The sequence below is a fragment of the Coffea eugenioides genome, chromosome 7 (genome assembly GCF_003713205.1).
Source record: "Coffea eugenioides isolate CCC68of chromosome 7, Ceug_1.0, whole genome shotgun sequence".
NCBI classification, from domain to species: domain Eukaryota; kingdom Viridiplantae; phylum Streptophyta; class Magnoliopsida; order Gentianales; family Rubiaceae; genus Coffea; species Coffea eugenioides.
The window spans coordinates 14065727-14088846 of NC_040041.1; the positions used below are offsets into that span (position 1 = coordinate 14065727).

A 23120-nucleotide genomic window follows, 5' to 3' on the forward strand; every position below is an offset into this window, starting at 1 on the left:
CACTAAAAACATGTAAAATAAACATTTATCAATTTTCAATTGATTTTGAAAACCTAATTTTAGTTTTTGACCTTCACAAATAGCTATTTTATTATAGTTTCAACTACTTTTTTTTTGATATTCTGATTGATCTTTAAGATCCCACAAAAAAGAAAAAAAAAAAAGAAGCGTATCCTAAGCTGCTTTTGAATTATGATTGAGGATTACATTTTCATGCAAACAAAACTACACTCAAAATTTTAAAATAAGTACTAAAATATCTAGATTCTAGTTATGCAGCATAAAAGGCAATTTGGGCATCCCTTTGGGAGTATAAGTTACTTACGAAAGTTCTTACAAATTGCTTACTAATACCGTGCACATAGCCCTTTTGTATTTTTCTTTTTAAGAAAAAGTTTGGGTGAATTTCACTCCGATCATCACTAGGGGTTATGGCATGTTTTTGGAATATAAGTCGCTTACGAAAATTCTTACAATTGTTTTGTATTTTTTTAAAGAAAAAATTTTGAATGAATTCCATTATAATCTCACTACAAGTCAAGACTTGTCTCGGGGAGCATAAGTCGCTTATGAAAAATCTCATGGATTATAAGTTTTAATATATTACTCACTAACATAGTGCACGACCTTTTCTATAATCTCAAGGACTTAAAAGCCTTCGGTGACTTGACATTGATGCTTGCAGCACATTTTTCTTGCAACCTATATGTCTAGTTTGGAAAAAGCGGCACCCTGGTTACCGGTTTTTCTACCCAAATCAGGTACCTGTGACTTAAAAAATCCATTCATAAACCCAAATTATTGGATTAGACAGTTGACATGGACCAAAATTTAACGCAGTCTGTCTACCCAATTATGCAAGTAACTGGGCTTGACTTAAACAACCATTTAGACCAATTAGTCAAAGACAATTTAATTTATTTTCTTATTCAATTAAAATTTAAAATTTTCAATGTCCACACACAGGTCCGCTATTTCCAACAACATTAGATTCATTACAGCTCCCAATCTTGACTTTTTTTTTTTTAAGTTTTTTTTTTAGTATAAGTGAGACGTCTCAAACTCGGATCTGCCGCTTACATTTCCTCCCTCTCTCTTTCGATACAATTCAACTCATCCCTTTCTCAACTCCCAATCTTGATTTCCTTTCCTCAGAAAATGCTGATAGCTATTCGCCACGAATCTTTCAAATCAAAGTCTACAACCTGATTTTTTTTTTTTTTTTTTGTATTATGATTCATTTGCCAACAACTCTACTAGACTGAAGAAATAAATAATTCGATGGCTTCTCTGATAAAAACTTTGCAAGTTTCATGCCACAAAAAACTTAAATTGGAAGATGTTTAGGTGGATTCTACTAGATATGTTTGCAAAATAATCAACAGAGAGGAGAAAAGTGAATGCAATTTAAGATAACTCCAAGTTATGTTATTTTGGGGAAATTCTACCGTCCCTTAATCTGTTGGTGCTATTTTGATAGGGTTCCAAACCAGTAGATTACCATATCCTCAAGTATAAAATCATAATAAGATTTGCTTTGGATTAAATCTTAACGTTATTGACCGCCCATTGAGTTGTGCTATCAAACTTGTAATGGATTTGTTTGTGATGTATAAATTTCCTCTGACCTCTCTGAGAAGATCACATAATCCTAGAAATACGTACCAATGAATTGAACTTAACTGACTCTCACAAGCTTCAATTTCCACTAATACATATTGTTCATGCTTTTGTAGAAGGCTGCCATAGGCAAAATCTTTAATGCTACAGCAATATTAATTTGTATAAATTATCAAAAATTTTCAGTCAACTATCCTAATCATCTTGGATTAAAAGAATGACCTGAGATGGTAGTGGAGAAAACTGGGCGTGGAATTTTGACTGTGACTGTTGCAAAGTTATTAACAAACTTTATATTATTGAAGAAATAATTGTATATAGTACCAAAAAAATAAAAAGAAAAATATATGTTTACAGTTTCTTATAGAAACCCTTTATCTCTTAAACAATCATCAGCAAATCAGTTGGTGTTAACATGTAAATATAGTTGTTTTTTTTTTATAGAAAAGATAATTTCATTCAAGCAAATCTGCATTAATGAAATGTTTTTTCTTATGTTAGAATTAATTTTGATACGAGTTAATAAATTTTCCAAGCCATTTAGTGCTTAATAATAGGTATGTGCTTGAGCATCTACTGTTTTATGATCGTTTGTGTGCTTGTGATCAACATCATGCCCTAGCTGTATTAGGATTAAATAGATCAATCTGTGTTAACTTCAATCTAATCGAATTCCCATTTTATAAAGGAAGTTAGCCAAAAATATGCATTCTATTAGTACTGAGGCCCTCAAGAATCCAATTTTAATGCTTAGAATTATTCCCGATGAATTGAAGAATCTTATTTTGCTTCATAAACTAGTGTTGCCTACATAGAATACGTAGAAAGAAGAAGAAATTCTTAGAGTACAAAATAAAATCAAAAAAATTAAGAAAAGGAACATACTACTTTTTTTGGGTATATTCAAGAAAGCTTCCCCCCCCCCCCCCGAAAAAAACACTCCAACTCGGTTTTATTCCAAGTTTAAAAATGCAATCTCGGCCAAGTGTTGCCGAATTAACTTGAATTAGTAAGATGATATTGACTTGATTAAACTCGACCTGAAATTACGAGTTATTATTCGAGTCAATTTTGTCTAAGCTCAGAATATAGTGGTTAATCAAAACCGAGAGTTAAAATATTCTAAATTGGGGATAAGTAACATGAAAATGATCAAGTAGAAGTCCTATGAAATCTACCACTTAAACTAACTACTAGAAAAATTTTATTCTTCACCAAATGAAACAAAAAATGGATATGGCTTATGACTCCTAATTTTGACTGGATAAAAACTTCCGAGCATACTAAACTCGATAACTTTAAGAGCCTAATTCGAGTGCTTCTGTCATTGAAAATTGATCTTATTAGTCTAGCCCTGTTACTATTAGTTAAGATTAAAACAAAAACAAGGAAAAGGATAGTTTTTTTTTGGCTGAAATTGTGGATTGTTATTAATAACGTAGGATGATGATTATTATGTTAACTATTATTAGAGAAAGGTTAATGGATACTTGGATCAAGAGAAGACTTGAGAAACATGCCACATTTACACTTTAGAGTCTTGGGGGAAAAGGATCATGAAGAAGACTGACTACCAAATTTTGTTGAAATAGCAATAGCAGTAATGCAGACAGCAACCACAAAAATGAAAAGCCCCATTTCCATGCAAGCCAAGCTGATTTCCATGGAGCTTTCGGGAATCAAGATTATGTGCTCCTTAAACTTATTGTCATCGCATCCGAGATAGCCTACATTATTCACTTGGTTGGAACTTGGAAGCTAGAGTTGATAGAATATTCTCCTACAACAGGATCCTGGGGGAAACATTCTTGAACTTAAACCAACTGTTACAAAACTGACACTGAAACTGATGCCAAAACCTATCCCAAATGTGAGCCAAAATATGACTTTAGTTTCTAGACTCTCCTTATCTGCTGGAGAGAGTGCAGCTGTGGTCTTTCGTAGATCAGTGCAAGGGCGCCCAAGAGGTTGACCACATAAGCCTGGATTGCCGAGAAAACTTGCGTCTGAGAAAGTATCAAACTGACCTCCAGTGGGTATTGGGCCCTGTAGATTGTTGTTTGCCACACTGAAGGACGATAAAAAGTGAAGATTCTTGAGTGAAGAAGGTATTTCACCAGAAAATTGGTTTTCAGAAAGGTTCAGCCTCTCTAAGTTAGTCAGATATGATATTGAGTCAGGAATGATTCCTGAGAGTTGGTTATCACTGAGGTCTAGGTTATGAATGAACTTTAATTGGCCAATTTCCACGGGAATATTCCCAGAGAGGTGGTTTCCATTAAGATATATAGCTGGTGGCAAGCTAGATAGCTTATTGTATTGCAGGGACGAGAGGTTATAGGGTTTTACAAAAAGCGACAACTCAATGTAGGAATAGTGTACTTCATCTGCCATCTGCTTACGTACTAGTCGTGGCAATCCTAGGACTTGAGCTGATAATTGACCTGAAAGTAAGTTGTTAGATAAATCCAAATAAAACAGATTTGGCAAAACTCCTAACCAATTAGGAATTGGACCAGTGAATGCATTTTCTGAGAGATCAAGAACTTCCAATTTCCCAAGTTTAGCCAGCCAAATAGGGATTTTCCCATTTAATTGGCACCGTCCTAATGCCAGAACCATAAGATTCGGGAATCCATCAGAACCAACCAAGTTTCCTTCATTTGACAAGCTTTCATGACGGAAGTTCTTTGAGAGTAGCAATACGCCGAGATTTTTGCAGCCACTAAGAATTCTGATTGCACCTGTGATGTTGGTTAGACTGTTATTGGCAATTGAGAAAAAAGACAATGATTGTAAGGATTGTATCTCAGGTTGGATCTCCCCTGTGAGCTGGTTAGTTGACAAGCGTATTGCAGTCAATGATGGACATGAAGCAATACTCAAGGGGAAGCTACCATTGAACAAATTAGTCCCAAGATCAATTGTTCTAAGCCGAAGAAAATTTGAGAAATCAATGCCAGAAAGTTCACCGGAAAGAGAGTTGACTCCAAAATTCAGCTTTGTGAGTCGAGTGCAATTCATCAGCGACAAGGGAAGAGTGCCATTCAGGTAGTTCATGTGAAGAAGCAGATACTCCAAGTTGGAAAGTTTCCCTACCTCATGAGGGATTGGGCCAATCAATTCATTGGCATAAAGTTCAAGAACTTTTAGGCTGGTAAGATTCACAATGCCATTACTCAATGGGCCTGAAATTTTATTGCCTGGAAAGGATATTTCTTGCAAAGTTGATAGATCAAAAAAATTACCAGGAAGAGATCCCATAATTGAATTGAAACCTGCACGCAATACCCTCAAGTTGGAGCAGGTTCCAAAGCCAAAGGGAATCGAACCGTTGAAATGATTCAAAGAAAAATCAAGAAGTATGATTGAAGCAGAGAAGTTGCAGATAACGGAAGGTAGTTGGCCATAAAAGCTGTTATTACTGACATTGAAACTAATCAAGTTCCTCGCTGGCTGTAGGAACAGAGAATGAACAATCCCTTCAAAGTTGTTACTGGAAAGATCCACTGTTTTGATGAATACTGGCAAATGATCACCAGATGCCTGTAATTGTCCAGAGAGACTATTGTAGCTTAAATCGATCATTTCCAGTCTATTTAGTGACAAAAAAAGCCTTTCTGGCAGATGGCCACTGAGCTGATTGTGCGCCAAACTGAGTTGTCTAAGATGGCTGAGGTTTGTGATTGAAATAGAGATTTTTCCTTCAAGGCCTCGTGAAGTCAGCCATAGGCGGGACACCCGACCATTATAAGCACAACTAACACCTTCCCAAGAACAGCAGTCAATTGAAACACTCCAATTTAAAGGAGATGAAGTAGAGACTCCATTGTAGATGGATAACAAAGAGTCCCGATCAAGTTGATTGCATGAAGCTTGGCTAGTTCTAGTACCATAGCATGGAAAAACCAAGATGAAGACAGCCAGCAGCTGCATAAACGAAAAGCAGCAGCCACAGAGGAGGGAAGATGAAGAGTTATGAAGTGAATTCAAGAACATTGAAGCTCACTGGTGATCCAGTCAGAGAACAAACTTTTGGCAAAGACTAAGATGGTCTTTCTCTTTCCTTAGTAAAACTCGACATTATCAAGGCTTGTAGAACATTGACCGTGTTAATTGGCTATTGGATGGTTTACTTCTACTCTTTTTGACGGGGAACTGAGGCCATATTCTCCTTCCAAGAAAATGACACCATGACAGAGCAGGCTAATTCCTTTGATTATTACTCAAAAAATAAAAAAATCAAAAGAATATTTTTCTGACATGGGTATGATATGAAACTATGTCTGCCGGACTTAGTCAGCCTAGTAGAAAAGACAAAAATATTTAAATGAGAAATTTTTTTTTTTTGAGCAAATTTTTTCCATTTGTTTTGGAGCAGCCAAAAAGGAGGAGGAAGAGGAAACTCATGATGAATCAGTTCTTGACCCGGTGATCAAATTTGTAGCTGATTCAGTTAAGCAATTTCTAGTGGCTATAGCATGGATAAAGAGCCTTTTCTTGCATGTTTCTTGGGTATACTAGATTTTATACTCATGCTAGCTGACCGTTCTATTATTCAAGAAAAATAGTCTGACTTCAGGGAAAAAGAAATGAAAATTAGTTTGAATGTAATTTGTGTGTGTGTTTTTTTTTTAAATTTTCCATGTGGATTTTAATGGCATTTTTAACTATGGTTTCAGCTAATTTTTAGCTATGATAATTTGGTTATTGCAAAACAGCCAGATATATCCTCTATCTTAGCAATGGTTAGTATATACTACTACTTATAGTAGATTATTTCTTGGAATTTTGTTTAAGTGATGTTAGTCTTAAAATTAATAAGGATTTTGACTAATTGATGGTCAACACATTTTTCTCTGTTGGCCGTTGGGTAAATTTTTGAACTTTTATTTTAAGTTACTTCTGTTATTTCAATCAATATGCACTACAAGAAAACTGACTTTTCACGACGCCAGAAATATGCTGCAAAAAGTCCAAAAACCGCCGCGAAAACCTTTTTGCGGCACAAATGCGACGGAATTAAATTGTGTCACAAAAGTAGCCGTTACAAAAGAAAACGACACAATTTTTCAACATGTCGCATGCATTTGCATCACTCTACTTGCGGCACAAAAAATGCGCTACAAAATATCCACAATGTCATGCGACAAAAACTTGCGTCGCAAAAAAGTCACCAATATAAAGACCAGAAATCAAATTTTTCATGGTACAATAATTATCATGCTCAAATATCCTAAAATCGAATATTATAACAAAATATAGTTCCACAATACACTAGAATAAAGTACCATACATTGTTTTAGTCAAATTCTACAAACTTTATCATTTAATATTGTTCGCTCCAATTACAAGATATTTCATATATTCCAAAATGTGCTTGTCTTCAAAAGTACAACACTTTATCATACATCTCTCAAAAACATCTTCATATCTCCCAATCCGCATGCTTCCAATGTACCATCAAGTCCAGGGCTGCAAAGTGTATTCTATTAGTCCCCTGCTCATATAACCCCAACCCATTAAGCATGAAGAAAACGTTAATATAACAATAGATACTGAAACGGAATTTGTAATTCAACCTTTTCACAGACACTGAAAAGGGGCAAACAGTTACTATTATAAAGTACATGCTGAATTAAAGAAGTACAACTAATTTAAGTATGTGGAAGACCCAAAAAAGTGTATGGTCACAAACACAGATGCGGAACCATGAGAGTTGCTTTCAAGAACTGTGAATGGAATAAAGGCAGCAATCCATGGCATCATTCATATGTGCGACTTGCCAAGTTTAATATGTTAATTAAGGCAAAAAAGTAGGCTCACGAACACATGCACAAGAGTGAGAGTTGCTTTCACAAAATCTTGGTGGAGATCCAAGAAATTCAGCAATCAAATCTGTTCTTGATCAGTACTAGCCAAGCCAGGATTTCCGAGACACCTTGACTTGCCAAACCAATAACCATGCTGTCTCTGATTAACTGTGTGTAACTCAAACTCAAAGTCCATAATGACTCTGTTCTTTTCGTAGATGCAACATAAAAAGCAGGTTTTTAGTTAACAGCACTGATCATTTTCTTAGTTGGAAAGACACGAACAGGAGCAAAAGTTTTTCTCGTGAAAATGACATATTCCTAACAATGATCACTTTCCACTCGAGACTAACTCAAGAATCTATTGCACCCTTTTAACTCAGCTTTTATGGTGGATTATAAAGGTCAGCAATTTTACTTTTGCAATGTATTTGTCTTTGATTATATGGCTCTGCTTGGATTATGGAGTTTTCCAGATAGTTATTTTTGTTTTTGGAGTGTACAATAACACATTTCAAATTTACACAATTTCAAATGCACTAAAAAAAAAACTATTATCTCTTTCTTCTTACACCCGCCACCGTCATCCCCGATCTTCCTTTCTCCTCAACGCTGCCACCCCCTCCCCCTCCTCCTGCTTCATTCTCTCCTTTCCTCTCCCCTCCCTCTTTCCTCCCTCCTCAAAATACATTTCAAAAACACTTATTCCAAATGGACCAATAGTCTTTCTACATTCAAGGCTGTGACCCCAAGTGATCACACGGGGCCATAAAAGACAAACGAAGAAGGAACCAAAATCTAGTTCCTCAGTAGAAATGTCCAAATGTAATTCCACTTAATCAAGTTAACAGGCATATTCATTTCCATTTAAATGCCTGAGTGGACAGAACTCTTGGTACAAAGTTTAGACAGTCATTATCCCATTTTCCCCACTCTTGGACATTGATATCTTGAATTACCAAGACACTGCCTAGCTTGGTAGCTACGCTAGCTGGCTGCCTGAGTATGCTAGTGTACCAGAAAGTCTTAGGCCACTCGTACGCTAAAAAGTTCCCTAAGGAAACATGGGGGATTCTTCGTAGTTCATACCAATCCATCAAATTGTTCAACATTTGGAAAACTTGACAAAATAGAGTTATTTCCAGAAACTTTTCCAGTACCTCAAGCAAGTCGTTTGCAAGTAGTCCTGCTCCTTTTCTTCTTTGTATGATGGTTCTGGTATAACAAAAGACTAGTCAATTAAATATCAACAAGGAGCTCATGCACAAATAGTCATCAACAAGGAAGTCATGCACAATTCAATATCAACAAGGAACTCAGCAAAATTGGTCTTCTATAGAAGGACCAACTCAAAGTACGCATACTATACCTCAAGAATATCAGCAATTGAAGAAACTTTTTTATTCATTTCACACTTGTTTATTTCAGCATCATTTGTTCCAACTTCCTTGTACATTTCAGCATCATTTGTTCCAACTTCCCTGTTCATTCTATCACCAACCTGTTACATTATCAACAAAGTGTGAAGAAAAGAAAATCAGGCCATAGCTGCTGATATTTCAGAGAGTTTGAACACAAAATCGAATTGTATGAATTAATATACAACCTCTAATGAGTCCGAAATTTGAGATTGTTTTGCTGCATTCATTTCTCTTCTTTGGAGTGATGCCAAGTCACATGTGGATGCCCTCTGGAAGAACAAAGACCAATAGTAACTAAAGCAATAAAAAAATTAGAAAAACTATAATATTTAACAAAATAGTTATCCCAAACCATTCTTGCTTCAAATTGAGCAATCAACTCCTCCTTAAAATCTGCCAATTTCGAATTCATTTCTTCTCGTAGTTCACCACGTATGATTTCCACTTTCTCATTCACTGCATCCTCAAATGCTTTCTTTTGTCCATCATTCATGTTATCTGACATCCTATACACGTCTTTTGGAGTCGCACCTACCCCATAAGTTCGAAGACGACCTGGTTTTTCAGGTCCAAGAATATTTTCATAGAGTATATCTTTCACAAAATTATCATCCCTGGATGTCTCTGGCAGTTTTTGTATTTCCTCATTCATAGTTGCCTAAATTGAAAAACAGACAGAAGAAAGAATTATTTATGAAGTAAAACCAATAAAAAGTGACTAAAAGCTATTCTTACAATTGTTTGTGAAGTCAACTCATCCATTTGTTTTCCTTGTCTTGAATGAATAAAAACGTCTAGTTTCGAAGGCTCTTTTCCAGTTTTAATCCGAAGCTGCCACATATTCAATGTACAAACTAAAGTGTTAATATTTCTAAATAAGACTATGTTCCAGAAAAAATTGCTAGAAACATAAGCATTAGAATTTAATATACCTCTTCCCTGAGGTTCACATGATCTTTTCGCCCTGTTCGATGTGGCATCTTTTATTTTTTTCGATTCTTGCTATTAATCTTGCTTTGCTTCTAATTATGTACAAAACAGAAAAAGGTAGTTAACAACACATCAAAATCATAATAGCACTAGAATTTAATTCAAAAGCAAAAGAGATGTGACAATAAATACATGCCTTGACATCTTCTGAGCTCCAATAATCAACCAAAATAGGCCATTGATCCTCCTCAACTCTTGCAGGACAGTGTGCTAATAGCCATGACCTGTGCCTCCTATAAGGAGTGAAATACATGCTCTTGACTTTTGATTTCCAATTTCTCCACAATTTGCTGACCCTTATCATTTGTACTTTCTTGCATGTATCATCAATATTTGTATTTCTCTATCAAAAATTACAAAACAAAAGTTTAAACATTCACAAGCTACAAGATTGTATGAAATAAAAAGAAAAAAAATGTTGCTAACTTTGATAGTGAGTCAAAATACCTTAATATCTTCCCAAAATCTCTCCTTAGATCCTTCAGGCATGGCCCTCCAATCTGTGTACGTGAGTGGTAATTTATTACCATCCTTTACTAAGATTCCTACTTGACTTATATACTGTGTAGCATTAGGACCAATTACTTGGCCCCGTGCATTCCAAACTAACTCCAATTTCTTTCCACCACCCCAACCAGCACTTCGTCTGGCTAGTCCTCTACCACTATTGTCTCCTGTGTACAAAAAACACATACACATACAAAAGAAGAAATTGTGATTCATATAATTTTTTTTATGAATATTATACAAAGCTTATAATAAGGAATGCTAGACTCAAAACTATTTGTGGTAATCTTTTCTTTTCCAACCGACCTTCTTCACTAGAATCATCATCATCAAAAGTACCATCAAAGACATCCTCTATGTCTTCTGAATCATATGAAGAACCTGATCCAGCTTCAGAATCATTGTTATCAAAGGAATCTGGTTGCTCACGATGGTCTACTAGTGGTTGAGAATGAAAGCCTTGACCGATATGTGAATTAGGATGGGAATTTAGTTGAGAATCAGCCTTGGAGTTCAACTGATGTGAATTGGCTTTAGAGTTGAACTGAGAAGCAGCAATAAACCTAGAAGCTGAGTTTGAATTTGAATTGGAGTCATGTGATTTCGCTTGACAATTAGGTCGAGAAACAGAGTTTGAGCTAGATGTAGGGTCTATGCGTATTCCAGGCATTGCCCCAATGAATTTATGTGCTGGAGGCTTTGAATAATGATTGGGGCAAGTCTGATAAGATTGAGAGCTTGACTGTGAAACAGGGTTCAAACTATTAGTGGACTCAATATGCGCTCCGGACATTGGCCCAACAACTTTGCGGGACCCCTTCTTACTTGGTGCCATGGAAAACCTATAAAAGCAGCTTCTGATTTTTGAAGGCAAAGTTAAGTAAGATGATTAATTTTACTGGCTTTTTTCAGAAACCAATCACACAATTCAGCAAGAGAGTGTTGTATCATCTTACTTTTGGAGTTTAAGTTTCTAAAATCTGCAAACACAAAGAACATATACATATTAAGGAACTATAACCCAATGAAACCAACATTACCAACTTGCTAATATGAACATAAGGAATCATAAATTGAACATAAGGTAAATCCAGCATTACCAACCTGCTAAAAAAAGAAGTAGAATGCAGGTTATCAAGGAGACTAATATGAACATAAGGAATTATAAATTGACATCCAAGGCAGTGAAAATGATCCCACAATTAATATTTTTCATACTAATCAGTAACTTCATCTAATATTGGCATGTCTAAACTTCATATAACAAAATGTTAGGATTATATTCCAAAATTAGAGTCAATCATCAGCCTTGTCTCCTTGTTGGGCTTTATCAAAAAAATCATCATCATCACTTGTATCATCAATCGTATTGTCAATCCCAAGATTATCCTCATCAGAGAAGAATCCATCATCAACTTCAGCAACGTGTGCCTTGGATTTTGTAGTTTGTGCATCAAGTATAACTCCATCAACACCTTCCCTAACCCATGAAACGTTACTATCCTCAGAATTATTGTTATTAACATGTTGCCATCCAGAATGCTCATCCTGGATATCTTCACATATGTTAATTTCTGGATCAATAATGAAAAGATCTCGAGGGGTCATCTTGACAACTATATTCCATTCAGGTTCCAATGCATCCCGAACATACCAAGCTTGCTGTGCTTGAGAGGCCAGGATGAAAGGCTCATCATTCTTCGTGTTTTGCTTGTACAATATATGATCAAAGTTAACAAGTGTGAAGTTGTGTTCATCTTGTTTCATTCCAGTGACATTATCAACCCAATCACACTTGAACATCACAAATTTAATGTCATTTGAGTATCTCAACTCAACAATATCCACTAAGACCCCATAGTATTCTAAAATTCCAGATATAGGGTTCTTATCCTTTGTACTAGCGAAACTATTGGCACTAGCATTCACAAATACACCACTATTTTGAGTTTGCCTTCTCATCTCACGCTTCTTAGTATGGAAACGAAAACCATTAACAATGTAACCAGAATAGCTTTTTGCCCACTTATCAGGACCAGCAGCCAAATAAGCAATTTCTTTATAATAATCATGGCAACTATTAGATTTTTCCAAATCTGCAACCTACAAGTTTTGAACAAAAACTGTTATTGTATGTTAACTCTAGAGAATATTAAATATATGAAAATGAAGCTCAATTAAATTCACTACTGAATTTAAAACTTACATGCTTCTTAAACCACTTGTAAAATGTTTCACTATGAATTTTCTCCCTTTCATAGTTTGACATGCGTGGTTTTTCCAGTTTTAGCAAATGCTTATGGTCCCTACATTAGTCATTAAATACTTTAATGAAAGCAATAATTCATGAGTTATTGATTAAGTTTGATAAACTGTGAACTTACCTGCGAAAAGGATCAACAGTTTCAAGATTTCCAAGAACATAACGATGAGCTTGAACCCAAGAGACATCATCTAAATAGATGACCTCTTCTTTTCCTAAGGGACGGCCAATCTATCTATTTAAATATTCACCTTCATAGTTCCTAGGTGGGCGATTCAACTTTGATTCAATATTGTCCAAGTACATGGAACAGAATGTCATACATTCTTCCGCCAAGTAGCCCTCTGCTATTGAACCTTCAGGGTGACTTCGACTCCGTACATAATTTTTCAAAGTACACAGATACCTATGCATAGAATTTATATTAATATTGGTGGTGATTTTTCAATGTACATAGATTAAGTTGATAATCTTTTACCTCTCAATAGGATACATAGACCGAAATTGAAATGGTCCACCAAGTTTCGCCTCTTCAGGCAAGTGAACAAGCAAATGCTCCATGATATTGAAAAATGGAGGTGGAAACATCTTCTCAAGTTCACAAAGGGCCAGTGGAGTACGGTCCTCCAAAGTTTCACAATCTGCTACAGTAAGCACTTTCGAGTATAATTGCCTAAATATATCTCGTAACTCAATGATAATTCTGCAAACATGTTTAGGCAATATTCTTCTCACAGCAATGGATAACAATTGTTGCATTAATATGTGACAATCATGACTCTTTAACCCAGAGATTTGTCGTTCTTTAATATTCACACACCTCGAAATGTTTGATGCATAACCATCAGGGACCTTGACAGTTTTTAGCACATTACAAAAAATTTCTTTTTCATCTTTGCTCATTGTGAAGCATGCAGGTGGAAGAAACACTTTGTCACCCTTAGATTGTGGGTGAAGTGCCTTTCTTATCCCCATTTCTTTTAGATCATATCGAGCATTAATGTCATCATTTGTCTTGCCCATCCCCAACAGTGTCCACAAGAGATTCTCCAAGAAATTCTTCTCAATATGCATTATATCCAGATTATGTGGAAGCAAATTATCCACCCAATACGGTAACTGAAAGAATACATTCAATCTTTTCCAATTATACCTACATATGGGACTTTGTTCAAAGTCATTATTATCTTTAGTCCTCCTTTTCCTTTTCCTAGCTGAGGAAACTGGTTGATCCTTTCCAAATTCATTTCTAAAATCTCTTAGTTGTTCTAAAATCTCAAGACCTATCATCCATTCTACAAGAAACAAGATTGAGAAGGCAAGAAAAGAGACCTTATAAACAGAATTGAAAAATAGCAAATTTATTAACATGCAAAAAAAATAAAAAATAAAGTGCAGCATGTGCATCCCAGTTTGCTATGCTCATAGTGGAATGCGATGTTAACAGTTAACCCAACTTCTCAATGCCAAAAGAATGTGGTGAATTTATGTCAATATGCAAACCAGTGTTCTGTTTGCAAGAAAAAGAAACATAGATAAATCAGGGGAGCTAGATTGTCTTACAAATTCCTAATTGCAAGAAACACTTACATGAAGAACTTAGTGAAGGCTGCTTCAATGGGCCCTCTGAGAGAGGCACTTCCTCAGGGATTTGAAATCACAAAGCTGAAAAAGGAGGATATGAGGCCCGTAACAGTGAAGGTAATTTACAGCACATAGAGAAAATTAAAGAACAGAACCTATCTAGGAATACATAAATCTCGCTGCACTGCCTCCTTGTACAGTTTAAAAATGGAACTTTAATACATAAATTGAGAGCGAATCAAATTATTCATTTGACAGTTTTAACCATATACCATTGTCAGTCTGCTGTAATCTGCTACAAAATTACCACAGCCACAGCAAAAGCTACAAACAAAAATGATTTAAAATTGCCTATTACTTTCACTCCAGAGCTAGTTTACTCCTTTGTTAAAATTGCCTATTGCTTTCATTCCAGAGCTAGTAATTCAGAAATGAATCACCTACCAAAAGCTGGACAACCAAGCAAGTTTTCCTGTCCATTTATACTCTCCCCTGAACAACGACCCATATGTTGCTGCAAGCCTGTAAACCTTGACAGGACATTACAGTTATTTTGATGTTACATAAATCTCCAAATTCTTCTCTGTTTAATCTGAACATATAGTTGCGCCTACATGACTGAGCACTACCCAAAACAAAGGATATCATTAAAAATGAGGAAAAAAAAAAACTACACTACTTACCTGTAAAGTATTTAAACATTCACCAAGATGAAGTAAGGTTCATCTAACGCCTTTCAGAATCTAGATATTCAAATCCTCAACTCTTTCCACAATTGTCACATATTTTTTTGAAACATTTTTCTTAGTGTGAAAAATATTTCAGTCATATATCACAATAATTGTCACCTTAATTCACCAGATTCAGGACTGAATCAACAAATAAACTGTCAGGACAATTTTTTCCTTTCTCCAGGAACCGCGTGTAGGAAAAAAGACAGGGTAACCACTCCCCAGAAGAATTAAGCGTGAATCACAAATTAGAGGAGACCGCTCGACAACACAATTAAAATCGAAATTCAAAATTCTCCCAAACAAAAGCAAGTTGCTAAGAAACATGATCCGAACTCGAAACCCTAACAAGTCTCTAGATGTAAAAAAATCGATTAATTAAAAAAAAAAGAAAAAAAAGATAGCAATATTACCAGTTGGAGCGAGACAGAGGAAAAGGAGTGAGTAGAGTAGATAGATCTGCAATCAAAAGTTCTGTAGGAAAAATAGCTTGGATTTGGAGTGCGGCGGAGGATTCCAAAGAAAAAGAGATCGCTGTGTGCTAATGCATGCGAGGAGGACTGATTTTGGGGCCGGAAGAGCGGCTGCCCTGCCGCTGGTGCTGGGTGGACGCGGATCGAGTTGGCCCAGATTTGAGCTGGGGAATATGACGAGTAGGGACTGGCGTTCTCCTTCACCTTTTACTTCATCGATAAGGAAAGCGAATAGGAAGACTTGCTACTTTCAGGAATACATTCTATTATTATCGAAAAATAAGGGAATGTTATTCAATTTTATTATCAAGAAAGGACATGTGACCTGAAAATATCGATACCTTTTTACAAGGGATCGATATGTGGATTGTGCTAGGAAACTATCTTTTATGGGTTTTATTAAAACTATGTCGTTTTTATGTAAAAATTAGGAACCGTTGTGAAATTTGCAGCACAAATTGAAATTTGCTGCTTATTTACCGCACTTTCTCCTTGTGTCACAGCAAAAGCGTTGCAAAAAGCCCGTTTTCTTGTAGTGTATGGATGGCTACATGGTGGCAGCTAGCGGATGTGGAAACTGCAGACAACAGGGATTAAGAAAAAGAGCTACCTTGCTAAGTGGGAAAAAAAGACCCCATTGAAGTGGATGCCAGGCAAATAACCAAGTTCCTTTGGTGGGTGCTCTTTTTTCATAATCTGTTTGGACAACAATTTCTGTGACTTACAATTGATGGTCTACGTTGGGCTATGTGATTGTTTACTGGTGCAGATTTTCTTTGCTTGGAAAGGACTGTTTAGTTACAGCTGTAGAATTTTGGCTAGGCAATTGACCTTGATAGGTTGTAATTTTATCATTTATTTTATTATTAATTTCTCCTATTACCTGACTTGATGTGGGTTAATTGTTGGATTCTACTCATTTTTAGTATTTTACATTTATTTTAGGAAGTAGAATGAAAATATGATAACAAGTGCCAATTTGACAGGAAAGGAGTCCAAATAATAGAGCTTATCCCAGGGCATTTGTGGAAAAGGAAAACTTTTTCCCATTTTTGGTATTTTGCTGAAGAGGGCAACGGACGAAAAGTCTTCTTTTCCTGGTGTGGGCCGTCGCAAAGGATAGCAATAAAAGGGGCGCCGCACAATAGCTAGGGAGGAGAGTAGATAGGTAATTAGATATGAAATTGGACTGCAGAGAACAAGCCATTGGGCCTTTGGTTCAGTGGTCATTCCAAGCCTTCTTAGGCTTGGTGGTGCGGAAGGTCAAGGGTTCGAACCTTGCCTCCCACAAAATTTGTCACAATATGTGTCGGTTTTCATTGAACAGTTTCGATGGAGTTTCTACTCACATCGAGTCCCCTCTCCTTCCCCTCTAGAATAGGCTAGTTTAGGTTATAGGAATTCTATCGTGTCGACAAAAAAAAAAAAGAACAAGCGTCAGGGAAGCTTAACCTTTGACTTTTTCGTTTTGTCCTTTAGTAGCTTTTTCCTCCTTCGTATGTCAATTAGGCACAATGGAATGATTCCCTTTAGCTTTTCTCTTGGACGTTGGCTTTTCGTCCTTTGTGGTTGCCGCAAGATGGCCGCAGCTTTTGCTTTAATTTTGTGTGGATTTTGTTCATTAATTATGAACTAATTTCTTTACTCTAGTCAAGGGACAACGGATGCTTTTGGTCACCTAAAATTGTGAGATCGATTTAATTTTATCTTTTCTTTTTATTTATTGGTATTCGCATATTCCCTGGTTACAGTGCTTATGATTGTTTAATTAATTGATTGTCTTGGATCCGGATAATTAGTTAATTTAATAATCTATTGTCAATTGGGACGTTAAATTCGTAATTGTTTAATTATCTCAAAATAGTGATAACTGGCATGATTGGGTTTGTGTCAGGGGAATACGCGGGCTAACCTATTTCACTAATTTTAGCCCTCTACTAACTAGTACAGTCTGCAAAATTATTTGGAAATGTTAAACACAAACTGAAACATTTTATTTGGAAATGTCTGCAAAATTATATTTCAATCAATGACTTGGTGCACAGAAGAACAGGGAAAGGGAACAACATATGCACAAGTTGTGGGGATGGAATTGAAACTCTAGAGCATCTGTTTTTCGAATGTGACTATTAAAAGAAGATTTGGAAACTAAGTCCAATCAGCTGGGATGGGTTAATAGACCTACAATCTAGTTTCTGGAGATGGTGGGAAGGACTCTTAGAAGCAACTCAAAGAGTTAATGGTCAGGAGCACATAGAACTAACAATTAACATCCTCTGGCATGTCTGGAAAGCAAGGAACAAGATTAGTTTCAACAACGCAAAAATGGAGGAAATCACAGTTGTGAGAAAAGCTCAGCAAGAATGGATGGAATTCAAGGAAGCTGTGGAACTAGAAGGTAGAACTGGCATTGCTGAAACAACCCCCAATCAGCATGGTAGAAGCTGGAAGCCTCCAATAGAAGGTGTGTACAAGATAAACACGGACGCTACAGTTTCCCCACAAATGATCAGAACAGGAAAAGGAATTGTAGCTAGGAACCGGAAAGGAGAGATTCTAAAAGCTTGGGCCATAATGGTGGAAAAGATAGAAGAACCAGGACTAGAGGAGACTGTGGCAATCAGAACTGCTATGGGATTAGGAAAAGAAGCAGGCTGGAGGAAGATTGAAATACAATCGGGTTGCAAAAGTGTGATGGCCTGCATTACAACAGTCTCATGCAACAACTGCAGCATATGATACTGGAGGATATACAAAAGTTGAGGGAGTTTTTTGATCAATGCAATTTCTCCTTTATATATAGGGAAGGAAATGAGATGTGTCATAGGCTAGTAAAATTCGCTTTGAAGCTAGTTAATAATGTATATTGGGAAACAAATTTTCTGGGCTGGATAAAAGATCTAGCGCGAAAGGATTGTGAGGGCAGTTTGCCTCTTTTGTAAAGCATACTTGTATTATCAAGTTTTAAATCAATACAATTGTTATCGTTCTGACAAAAAAAAAAAAAACTAACTAGTACAAAATTGATGGTGTAAATGTATTAGAGGATGACTTTGTTGTCAAGACGTTTACTTGCACTTCTTTATCATATTTCAAAAAAAAATTCCAGCTTGGCTGCCGGGCTTAGCCAGTCAGCCGGACAGCCCATCATTTTTTTAAATTTTTTTTTTTTTTTGCCTAGCTAACAAAGTTCGGCAGGTATAGTTTCATACCATATTCATGTTAGAACAAAATCCAGCTTAGCTGCCATGCTTAGTCAAAAAAAAAAAAAATTTCTTGTCTGCTGGGCAGGCATAGTTTGACATCATACCCATGTCAGAACAACATTCTTCCGATTTTTTTATTTTTATTTTTTGGGCAATAATCGAAGGAATTAGTCCACAGGCCACCGACCAGAGTAATCATTGGCAAGTTGCTTGATTCTTGAAGCAAGTTTGTTGTAGTATGTTCCTGTTGCATAAAGCAGGCTAGCCAATGGATTCAGGACAAGCCCATCATATATATCTGGAAACAGTTCAGTCACAACTCAGAACATACGAATCTGGAATTCTTTTAGGTCATGAAACGAGGCCGAAGCCACTTATGTTTTTTTTTTTTTTTTTTTCAGTTGGAAGGTGTCCGGGTCTCACCCCAACGAATCCTACCAACCCCGAGGAGAGCGGGCCCCACCGATCCTCAGGAAATTACCCCAGGCAGCCCAAGCGCGGAATCGAACCCAGGACCGGCGCCTTAACTAAAAACACGAAGTTAACTAAGAACGCGAAGTCCGCCCGAGCTGCCTGTGGAGGGCCCGAAGCCACTTATGTTACCCTACCACAAGAATACAATTACTGTACTAAAGATCTCCTCAATGGAAGCAAAGTAATTGATCAAGTCATCACGCCCCCTCGGATGCAGAAGGGAATGCCCATTAAAGCCTGTAACTCGTTGAACTGAAGATGACCATTAAACCTATTTAGGGCCGAAAAAAAAAAATTGGTAAATGGATTTCAAGATAAGAAATGAATTTCAATTTCACTCGTACCTATACATAATATTTGTTCAAAATCCATTGAAATCAGTTAATGGATTTCATACAACCTTTTATGGGTTCATGATTAACGACTAAAAGTGTAGGATTTCATTTATGTATTATTTTATTATTACTAAATGCATAACTGTAAAATTACTTGACACTTTATGCTTTTTTTTTTCAAACTTGTTGCTATTCTCCGATTTATTATATGCATACTAACGCATTCACAATGAATTATACTCAATAACGTGTAATCTATATGACTAGAGCTGCAAACGAACCGAACCGAGTCGAGTTTTGACCTAATCGAGCCGAGTCTCGACATAATTTCATTGAACTCGAACTCGAACTCGAGCTCGATGAGCTAACAATTTCAAGCTCGAGCTCGAAAAAAATAAAAAATAATTATTTTATTTTTTAAAAAATAAATAATATAATATTTTTTTCTTAATAAATAATAAAATATTAAGGATATATATGTAATTTTACTATTAAAATTAAAAAAATATAATATATATATACTTAAAATAAAAAAAATAAAATATTATATATACTTAAAATAAAAAAATAAAAAATATATATATATACTCAAACTCGCAAGTCGGCTCGCGAGTTAACGAGTTTAATATTTTGAACTCGAGTTCGAACTCGATTTCGACTCGGACTAGCTCGAACTCGACTCGAGCTCGAGTCGAGTTCGAGCTTGACTCGAACCGCTCGCGAGCGGTTCGATTCGTTTGCAACTCTATATATGACGCATCATTACTTTATTATCCATTTTTTCATTACACTATCTCTCGATTATTAGAGTATAATAGCATGGACCCATAATTAAATCACATACTTATTTTAACAATTCACAATGGCTCTGTTTGGATCGGTAGTTTTTGTAAAAACTGTTTTTGTAGTCAAACTACAAAAAGTGGTCAACAGCTTTTCACCAAAAAACTACAGTGCCTACTGTAGCAAGACTACACCGTTTTAGCTCCTGAAGAGTAAAAACAGTTTTTCGGTCATGTGATGCCACAGTGTAAAGTTTCTTATCCTTTCTCTGTTGAGCTGAGCTAAGAACGAAGAAGCCTTTGGACATCAGCTCCTCCTTTCGAATTTCTAAGAGCGACCAACCGACGATTTCTGCAAGCGAGGCAGCCCATCGATTCCACGCCTCCAGCCCGGCAGCTAAGAGTTAATTGGAACGAAGCTTGAGCTACACAAACAACTGTGCGCGTAACCTGAGCTTGCTGCGGGCAGATCTGCAATTGGAGTCACACGCTGTAGATTCTTTTCGTTGAGGTGCCCTTACGCGATTATCACTCGCTCGGCCCTGCTACAATAGTTAATTCGTGAAGATATTGGCGGTATTCTGCTGCATCCCACAAGAAGTTCGGTTCCTGCCTCCTCTTTATCAAGGAACTTGCAGGTGAGTTCGTTGAGTTTTGGGTTTATTCGTACAGAGTAGGGCTACAGTTGAAATTTTTTATCCAATGCAACCATCTAAATTGATGTCTCTTTCTTCGCCTTCAATCTGTTTCCGACGATTGGAAAAAAAAATAGTGACTGAACATGAAGTAGTAGATTTAAACTTGTTCAGCGTCTTTCATATTGGTTCTTAATTGTAAATTATTGAAAACATTTCTTCACAACTTCTTTTGATTTGGGATTGCTCATTGCCGACGATCGTCTTTGTTATGCACATTCAGTGTTATTGGAATAGGCGCTTGACTTGTTTGCCGCATATTTTTTCATATAATTGACCCTCTTCAGAGCTATAAATGTACTCCAAAATGATAAATTGTTCGGAACCAAACGGTGGCTGTAGTAGATTTAAAGTGCTGGCTGTAGTATATTTGTGTATTTTCACAGTCTTGCTGAGTAATTTGCATGAGTTTGGGGACCTAATTTCTTCCATTTTATGTAAGTACTGCGGCTGCATCTACTTCATTGTCCTTTTATTGTCTCCTCCTTGGAGCTACATGCCCCCTGTGACGCGGCGTGCTTGGAAGGGTAAGTTAGACTTGTCAGTTGGTCTAATTCTGTTGAAGTTTAGTCAATTAAATGACCTCTAGGATTGTATTTTCTATATATACTTCACAGTCTTGCGAAAGAGTAGGGGATTTAGCAATTGTTGTTCGCTGTCAGCTCAGGGAGAAAACGATTTGCAACTTTGCATAACTAATTATTTCAAGGTTAGCCAATTGCATTTAGCCTTCTACTTACAACCTCATGTGCGACTGCCTTCTCCATTTTTATATGACAACGAGGACACATTTGTCTGTTTTTTGACTCTTATGCCCAATTTTCTTGTTTATGTATCCTAAAGAGAAATAAGATGAAACCGTCAAAAGGGAAGTACTCAAAACGTAACAGTTTCACATCTGAACATGAATTTGCGTTTGCCGAACATCTGCTGCATATGCATAGGAGTGGAGAGATATCGTCTCAAAACATCGGGAGCCATGTCATCCCCGAGGTTACTAACATGCTTCTTCAGAGGTTTGGAATTCCATTTCCCAGCAATAGTATTCGGTCGAAGTGCTATGCCCTTCAGAGCATCACTAGGCTTTACATTTCATTCAAGAAACGGGGCACTGGTATGGGGTGGGACTCAACGAACTACACCTTCATGATGGATGATGAACGGTGGAGCCAACTGGTTCAGGTATAGCTTGCTGGTTTCTTACTTTTAAGCCATTTGGAATTGTTAAAAACTGCCCCCTCTTTGGATTTTCTCTTCCCCCTTGGATATAACTATTTCCCTGCTAGATTTACTTGCTGGTTTCTGTATTTTAAGCCAATCTGAACGTTTGAAAACTGTCTCCCCCCTTGGATTTTCTTTTCCCCCTTTCACTAACTGTCCCCTCGTACTATGCCCTTTACTTGCTGGTTTCTCGTTAGGCGAATTGAAATTATGCAAATTTGTCTCCCCTTTGGATTTTATCTTCACCCTCGCAGTTTAACTGTCCCCCTCCTTGGATTGACTTGCTGGTTTCTTACTTTTAAGCCATTCAGAATCGATGAAAACGGTCTCCCTGTTGGATTTTATCTTCCCCCTTGCATTAACTGTTCCCCCCTTGGATTTAATTGCTGATTTCCTAACTCTAATGCAATCATATGTTTTTCAGAGTTGCATTCATTGTGCTTTTGCTGTCTTCTATTTTGTTGTAGGTGAACGAGGCATACGCTAGATTCTACAATTGCTCATGCCTACTTTATCACATGCTCGAAGAAGTTTTCAAGAATCGAGGGGCGACTGGGGATTTCAGCGCTGGATATGGAGATTCACCGCCCAACTCGGTCGACGAGCAGCAAATGGAGAGAGCTGCTAGACGCTGTTCAGGAAAGGGGGTTGTGGACGTGGATTCCTCCGAGGAAAACGTTCCCTCACAGCCTGTGAGTCGGAAAGGGAAACAAAAAGTTAAGAACAGCAAAGGGAAGCGCAGATCGGGTGACATGTCTTGTGATTCCTTCTTCTCACCATCGTCCCCCCAATTCCAGCAGTACGTCCGCGTCCTAGACAGTATTGACACACATTTGACCTGTAAAAAGAGCAAGAGTGGGAGTGCAGAGGTCTCTTCACCTTCGAAGAGTCAAAAGGCTGTTGTAGATGACGATGCGGAGTTAGAAGCTGAAATGGTGCCTCTCTGCGCGCTTGGGCTAGACATAAATGTTCACCTTAAGATGGCCGATCTCCTCCGGTCCAAAG

General features: G+C 36.9%; 2 protein-coding genes across 4 annotated transcripts; both read right to left on the bottom strand.

Annotated features, from left to right (window-relative positions):
- Positions 1-3378: 3378 nt before the first annotated feature.
- On the bottom strand, positions 3379-5556 carry LOC113776985 (receptor-like protein 3). The gene has a single exon (XM_027322036.1). It carries the CDS (start codon positions 5554-5556, stop codon positions 3379-3381), a length of 2178 nt encoding a protein of 725 aa, XP_027177837.1.
- Positions 5557-6862: 1306 nt separating this feature from the next.
- LOC113777492 lies at positions 6863-15641 on the bottom strand. 3 transcript variants are annotated; one of them, XM_027322601.1, is made up of 10 exons: positions 10658-10892; positions 10292-10518; positions 9981-10187; positions 9787-9876; positions 9590-9685; positions 9207-9512; positions 9040-9123; positions 8803-8934; positions 8594-8648; positions 6863-7120 (listed from the first exon to the last, which is right to left on the bottom strand). In XM_027322601.1, exons 4-9 carry the CDS (start codon positions 9832-9834, stop codon positions 8595-8597), a joined length of 720 nt encoding a protein of 239 aa, XP_027178402.1. In that variant the 5' UTR covers positions 9835-9876; positions 9981-10187; positions 10292-10518; positions 10658-10892; the 3' UTR covers positions 6863-7120; position 8594. The 3 variants fall into 3 exon arrangements, with proteins under 3 accessions (XP_027178402.1, XP_027178401.1, XP_027178400.1); XM_027322600.1 differs by lacking the exon at positions 10658-10892 and adding an exon at positions 15343-15641 and having other exon boundaries at positions 6866-7095; positions 10292-10344; XM_027322599.1 differs by having other exon boundaries at positions 6866-7095.
- Between the last annotated feature and the right edge of the window lie 7479 nt (positions 15642-23120).

Bases quoted from the DNA above. Each gene is read 5' to 3' on its own strand.
- LOC113776985 (XM_027322036.1), bottom strand. From the start codon at position 5,556: ATGCAGCTGCTGGCTGTCTTCATCTTGGTTTTTCCATGCTATGGTACT.
- LOC113777492 (XM_027322601.1), bottom strand. From the start codon at position 9,834: ATGCCACATCGAACAGGGCGAAAAGATCATGTGAACCTCAGGGAAGAG. The intron at 9,686-9,786 runs GTATATTAAATT...AATATGTGGCAG, and splicing joins ATGTGAACCTCAGGGAAGAG to CTTCGGATTAAAACTGGAAA. The intron at 8,935-9,039 runs GTTGTATATTAA...ATAATGTAACAG, and splicing joins AAATTTCGGACTCATTAGAG to GTTGGTGATAGAATGAACAG.